This window comes from Montipora foliosa, chromosome 2 (assembly GCF_036669935.1).
Source record: "Montipora foliosa isolate CH-2021 chromosome 2, ASM3666993v2, whole genome shotgun sequence".
Taxonomy (NCBI): Eukaryota; Metazoa; Cnidaria; class Anthozoa; order Scleractinia; family Acroporidae; genus Montipora; species Montipora foliosa.
In genome coordinates, this window is record NC_090870.1 from 38060443 (window position 1) to 38067942 (window position 7500).

The window sequence follows — 7500 nt, forward strand, 5'->3', positions numbered from 1 at the left end:
ATTGGCGAGACAGGTAGACGACTTGGCGACCGATTCCCGAACACCTTCGCGATGTTGAGAACAATGACAAGGATGCATCTAAGCCAGTCGCTCGTCATTTTAATCTCCCTAACCACTCCAAAAAATACATGGCTATCTGCGGCCTTTCTCTACATCTAGGTAAGACGAAAAGCCGCAAGAATCTCTAATATATTCCTATTTTTAACGTTGCCATGTTACCACCAATAGCGTAGCTCCTACTCTACTATAAAAGCTACAGGTAACCCACAATTCCTCGATTTGCTCTGACGAAGGGCTAACGCTCGAAACGTCAGCTTTTAGAATCTCTGTACGGTGGCCAATTTACATTATCAACTCCGTTGATGAAACCAAATTTTTGTATACTACTTCGCCACAGACGCAGCACCACAGTTTCTTTAGAAACTACCCCCTTCATACCCAATTCAAGACTTGAGTGCACAGACCACGCCCTATTTCAGATTCGCAACCCTATTTCAGACCAAAACGGTTAGAAAACCATACTCTATGGGGCCGTACATACCTAAATAGTCTATATAAGAGAGTACCCTAGTATTTTTTTTTATAATTTTGCCAACAAACCTCTTCTTTTATGCAGTGGGAAGAGCAGCCTTCGTCCCTTAAAACTCAGACGTCCCCATCCTCAATCCCCCCCTGCCTGGGGGGTCCCAGGAAAAAACTGCATTACTTTTAGGTTAGTTTTCGATGAGAGGGGAAAACTGGAGTACCCGTAGAGAACCCCTCAGACCAAACCACATAAAATGTTGAGTTAGGAAATCGAAACCGGGCTAACTCGTGGGTAGGAGAGTGCTCTTGCTACTTCACCAAACCTTTTCCATACAATCTTCTAACGGTGCATTCTCGTCACCAGAACGTCGGATCTTATGTATGCGCATGACCCGAGTCTCTGGGAAACTCTGTGTAGGAGAACATGCGCCGTAGGATTCTTATAGCCAAAATTTGGCTATTTGAACTTTACGGCGCCTGATCACTCGTCGAGCTAACATGAATGCACTAATCAGAGACGCTTTTCATTGTACTTCACGAAAACCTATGAGATGGCACTTTGTTTTAGGGTTCCCTAGAGCTCTTCTGACCCTCAGTCAAAAGTGTAGAACTCTGGGATCGAGATTGCTATCAGTCCTGCATGATAGAGATTCGTAGGGACTTGAAAATGACACCGGTCTTGCCCTCCTTTGAAATGGGGCCTGGAATGTGCCAATGGGGATAATCAAAAAATGTAATGGATTGATTGCTCATGCTACTACCCAACCAACTCAATTTACAATGCAAGTTCAAATGGGAAGAGCGTCTGAAATAGCACGCGAGCCACTTGAAGGCGCACCAGTCCACATAATACGCATGTACTTAAACCGAGAGAAAGTTACTGAAACACCAGTATTCAATAAAGAATGACGGGATTGGCATTTGTAATTATAGACTTAGGGTGCGTTCGATTGACCCTATTTCGGAATAAGAATACGTGGAGTGATGATTTAAAACGGTATGTCTGGCCCTTTTAAAGCAACAAGGATAATAAATATATGTTTATAATAGAACTTTAGCAAGTGTTTGATAATTTTAATGTGAATCTCCGTAAAAACGAAGGATTTCTAACTTAATACGGACGGAATACGGAACGGAACGGAACGGAATACGGTCAATCGAACACGCCCTTATTTCATCGCACAAAAGTTAAATTAAGTCATCCAGTGTACTACCGCTTACGAGTGACCATGACACTTGTATATGTGAATCACATGCCAAACAAGTTACATTAGGTGGGAAAATAATTTAACTGGTACAGGAAAATACCATACGATCATGCCATACGATGGTCTTGATGTTTGACGTTCTACAATTAACTGCAACCCAGCTATATTTTATCATGTTTCAGATGGCTTTTATTAAATGCAAGCAAAAGAAGATCCAAGTTTTCTCAGTATTGACTTACCTGTCTTTAGAAAGACTGTCCATAACTCAAAAGATATTTTGCATATATTCTTAAAATCACCTTCACGACAGCTATACAAAGCGCTCGTTTATATTTCTTTATATTTTTCTTAATATTAAACAAGGTGGTTATTCAACGGTTTCGCATAAATGAGACATCTATGCACAGTAAGTCCAATGTCTTCCAAGATGCTACTGCTTATTGGAGTCGTCAGTGTGATACTTGCACCTTCGTTTGTCCAGGGTAAGCTTTTCAGATTTACATTATAAAGTTAGTGTGGAGTAACAGAATTTTTATAATGGTGCTAAAATCAACCAGATTCTTCACTCTAGGGTATTAGTCTTTTACAACGCATCCCACCTCCCACCCACACTTCCAAAATTAAATATTCAGAAAACAGTTCTGAAGGATCCAAATCATTATGACTCCCGTTTTTGTCGTGACGATATAGCCGAGCTGTTACATAATTTTTTTGAGGAAAGGAATCTCCTCTATGGACTTATCGATCTCTCTTATCGTACAAGTTCTCCAGAAAAATTATAGAGGCGAGCGCCAACTTCGTCATAAACCTCAGTTTCTGATAATAGCGAAAACTATTCTTTGCACAATACCTGACGTGCAGTCAGTTCTACCTTACTGCGCCTTTCAATAACATGCGAACTCTTAAATTAATTCAAACGGTCAACCGACAAATGCGTTTTTCGCTACCGTCAATCAAATGTTCGGCGGCTCCGAAGCTTCCGACTACTGTCGAGCGCGCAGTAATCAAATCACATCGTTGAGCCCAGTTCAGTCAACATAGTCGGAAGCTGGGAGGAGCCACCGAACATTTGATTGACGGTAGCGAAAAACGCATTTGTCGATTGAGCTTTGAATTGTAGAGTCCGCATGTTATTGAAAGGCGCAGTAAGTATGCCATCAGACTTCCAGTATGGAAACTGACCCTTGCTAGTAAAACATCAAACAGTATAGCTGGTTGAATAAAAAACACTTTCATTTTGTTCGGAAACGGAGTTGGCTGTTCTTAATAAGATTAGGAGTTGACTAAAACACGAAAACCTCGGTTCAGAAACGTATTATGATCTTTTCAGTTTTCCTTCAATTGGCAAGATAGGAAGTTCTCTACTTCCGAGACTTGATAAATTTCATATGTTCGGAGCATAATTCAATTAACTTCATCAATCACACTTTTTCAAGGACGGCAAAGAGAGGCAGAGTGTGGGAAACGTTCCTTGTTCACTCGAATTGTGAATGGAGATGATGCAGCGCCACATGCGTGGCCATGGCAAGTTTCTCTTCGCGTCAACGGACACCATATATGCGGTGGATCTCTTATCAGACGAAACTGGATTGTCACTGCAGCGCATTGTGTTCGCAGCTATCCATACCCTGATGGATACACGGTTGTGGTTGGTTAGTACGTAGCTGGTTGTAGTTCATTCATAATCGGATACCCAGGGGCAGGCAGTCCGGGTGGGAGAAAAAAGCTAGGAAATTTTCAAATATTGGAAGACAGAGCCTTTCTGTAATCAGCGTCTCAGTCTGTTCGCCGCAAAATAATGGCAGACGAAGGGGTATGATACAGATTAGCGGGCGACCTGGAAAGCGGAATTGAAGCTCAGGCGACAAAAAAGGTGGTTTTTCACGTTACGTCATCGCCGCCATGTTGGTGGACGAAAACAAACGATAAGCTCCTTTTGTTCGTTCACCAGAAATTGTACATCGCAGCATTGTTATCTGTGTCTCTACAGATTGTTTGCAGACCACCTATATGATGGAGTGTTACCGCTTGGTTGAATGTAGCTGTTATTGTTGATTAATTACTCCTCGACAATCGAGAGGGAACTTATTGTTCAGGGTCACTTGGCACGAAGATGAAGATGACTTGATCTCAGCACTGACAGGTTCATTGTAAGCTAATCTGGGTCCCATTAGTTGAAATTCTTAAAATTTATTGTACCATTTTCTAAAAGTTGTTTCATGAAGCCTGAAGGCGAACAGCGTTAAGCATTGTCATCGCAGTTGTGACAGCACTCCACCAGCGCGGATGGGATTTCATTCAAGACTCAAAGTCATATATGGGTTGGGTTAAGTTTGTTCATGTTGGCTCTTCATTACACTCAAAGAGGTTTTCGGTTTTTCCCTCTCTTCAAAAAAACGATGAAATTATTTTATTTGATGTGATTCCAATTAGGGCAGGAATTGTGTTCAGCTGGATAAGCTTTTCAAAAAAGTGAGTATTAACACAACAACAGTCCGTTTATCCAACGTGACGTTCACATTTCATAAAGGTATAAAATGGGAAGAATCTGCCACCATGTTGTCCAGTTGAAACATTTGTTCTCTATATAAACTAGAACAAAAGTAACTATAAGATCTTGTGTTAAATCATGCAACTTGCTCATTAGGTGCGCACAGAAAGAAAGGACCCCCAACCGAAGTTGAAAAAGAGTTCAAAGTGAAGACCCTTTATAGGCACAAAGGCTTTACCATGCAAAACTTAATGCACGATGTAGCCGTTCTAGAGCTCAAAGGTTCCGTAAAGATCAGTGACAAGGTGTCAACGGTGTGCCTTCCTACCGAGCCTCCAAGACCTGGAACCCAATGCTATGTAACAGGTTTGGTTAAGATATACACTCACTCATTCATGTTTAAAGGGAAGCTACACTCCAACCAAAACGAACCTTAAAATACCGGAAATAAATGTTTAGCTGGAATTTAAGTGTTTGAAACTTTAACAAAAGCGTTCGTATCCGGAGTAAATGAATTTCAGATTCGCTTACGGTTTCCTAGAAGCCTCGATATATTGGATAATTGAATAATTGTGTTAATTCCCCTATGCTAACAGAAGTTCTTTGTGTCAGAACATTAATTGTTGTTTTAGTTTAGTTTATTTTTTGGTGTTTGCCTTGCAAATTTTATCCTTACTATTCAAAAAGGAAATAAAAAAGGCCAACTGGAACTTCTATCCACACTAGCGTTGCAACCTTGCTTCCATAGGTTGGGTCCGTCTTTCCGGAACTGGATCATCTCCAGTTGTCTTGCAGCAGGCCAAAGTGCCGATAGTATCCCACGAGGACTGTGCCAAGAAATACGGTCGATACGATGGAGAGGCCCACCTATGCGCAGGACAAGGGCACTCGAGTGGATCAGGCAGTTGCCAGGGCGATAGTGGTGGACCACTTGTATGCGAGAAGAACAATAAATGGTACATGCACGGCGTTGTTAGCTTTGGCAAAAGATACTGCCCAACAGAATACTACAGTGTGTTTGCGAGAGTAACAACATACTACAAGTGGATAACAGATAGGATTGGTAAGAAATTTTGATGAGCTCTTTTAGCCTCAGTTTTTAGTTTACTTGAGATCAAATTGTTGAATTACTGTATACGATGGGATGTCTTATCCTCTGGTTTAAGTCGCATGTCAAGAAAGTGAGTTAAGGAGAGTGTACCCTCCACCGTATTCTTGCTCCTTGTAGCCTTGTGTTTTTCACCCAAAGGTTAAACAAACGAAAAAACCAAACGCGAAACCGTCAAGTAATAAGAGTAGACAGGGGTCATTTTTCCAAATCAATAATATGAAATGATTTAGAGAAAGTCTGATAAACCCGGCTTAATTCATTGAATGGACATTTATTAGGCGGCTGAATCATTTGGTGCCTTTGACTACTACCGCTAAGTACTGCTTTTGCTACTGCTACTCACTAATACTACTCACTGTTACTACTTCAAGAACAAGTTGCTGTGTAGCTAAAATGCTTACTTGACCACCAATCAGTGCGTGAGTTAAAAACGTCTTCGCAAAACACAAAATTCAGGAATTACAACATGCAGTACATTTGACGACGACAATAATCCAACGGTGGTTCTTAACGTATTTTTTATCATTTTAACGACGTTTCGACGTTTATTTTTCATTGTCTTTTTTGTTCATTAGAAGGAAATGGACCCCCGCCAGTTACGCGACCGCCACCTACAACAAATCCAAGTAAGTAAATCAATAATGCAAAGACCACGGCGTTAAGAGACCGGTTGGCTCAATTGCTTTCGCATCAGATTGCCGTGAGGATGTTTTGAGTTCGAACTCCGGTCTGACAAGCCCTCTGTGTACTATGCATACAGTATTACGGCGTTCATTTTTTTCACCTCTTACGAACTGCAAATAAATTCAACTGCTTCATTTGCTGATCAACTGGGATGATCTTCAACTCTCAAGTACTTCCAATTTCAGCCGTTCAAATATATGAACATACCATATATTCTTCAACGTTAAATTCAGTACGATCATAAATGACTCCATGCAGATTGTAATCAGGGTGGGATTTGGATGTTTCTGTCTTTGAATTTTGCAGTTACCTTTTTCGTTTTCCCCCAGATTGTAAAGATAAAAGAAAAGATTGTGCTGCCAATGCAGTTTTTTGCAAATTTCTGCCTGAGATAAAAAGGGGCTGTGCAAGAACGTGCAAGACTTGTAAGTACAAACTTTCGTGTGGATTTTCATTCAAACACTATTATAACAAGAAAGAAAAGAACATTTCTCGTTAACACACGTAAATGAGTGTCTTGCACGCTACAACTGTTTAAGATATTTAAACGGAGTTTAATAAATTGCCTCACCGACTAGCCAGCGAAAGAATTTGATATTAAATTTGTATTGTAATTACTTTACTTCTATGAATAATATGCATGGGAAATTTCTCGATTCTGTTTGGCTAAGAGAAATGCAGTTTCCAGGTAACACAGTGTAGAAAAGAGGTAACAAACCAAGCATTCTGATTGGTCAACGATCAAAGAAAGCATCAGACGGCCAATCAAATGCGAGCCCCGGATGGCGCAATTCTTACGCGATTGCGTAATTCACGTGCATTTTTTTGTAGTATATTGTTAATAAGTAATCACATGATTTTTTCGTGCAATTTAGAAGAAACAAGCACTCGTAATTTTTTTACATACTACATATTGCACTCGCGCTATGAGCTCGTGCAACTTTGTTCGTGTTTGAAAAATATACGGGTGCTTATTTCTAATGCTCTTACTTTCCATGACTAATCACTTATATAAAGCCATGTTTGTATTTTGCCACAGGTTGAAGTCCTTGTCTCAGACGATTTAACGTTCGACTCACATTTTAACGTTCTATTGACCTATGGCTTTGAAATAATTATGGAGAATAAAAGATTGAATGAAATCGAGCCTCAGAAATGTTATGTTCTTGAAATTAATTAAATGAGCGTTGCAGAGTTAGTAATAGTAATAGGATTGAGTGGAGTACAATTCAGGGAGTAATTGGGCGTGTATTTTCAAAATCGGCCGAGCGCGCATCGCGAGGACGATTTCAGAAATTATGAACACGATTACCCCTGAATTGTACAACACGAAGTCCTATTACTAATTAATTGTAACTATAATCTGTTTTGGAAAAAGTAGAAAAACGGCGAGAAAGACACCATCTAAGTCCATGTGACTGACGCGCGAATGGCGTAGGTGTCCAATTACAGGTATCCAATTTGGAGTTGTTCAAATTTGG

At 40.3% G+C, this 7500-nt stretch overlaps 1 protein-coding gene across 1 annotated transcript; it reads left to right on the forward strand.

Moving 5' to 3' along the window:
* The first annotated feature begins 2139 nt into the window (after positions 1-2139).
* Positions 2140-7166, forward strand: LOC137993031 (chymotrypsinogen B-like). Its single transcript, XM_068838684.1, has 7 exons — positions 2140-2215; positions 3170-3385; positions 4381-4590; positions 4973-5287; positions 5911-5961; positions 6349-6444; positions 7059-7166. The coding sequence occupies exons 1-7, from the start codon at positions 2149-2151 to the stop codon at positions 7061-7063; spliced, it is 960 nt and encodes a 319-aa protein (XP_068694785.1). The 5' UTR covers positions 2140-2148; the 3' UTR covers positions 7064-7166.
* The last annotated feature ends 334 nt before the right edge of the window (positions 7167-7500 follow it).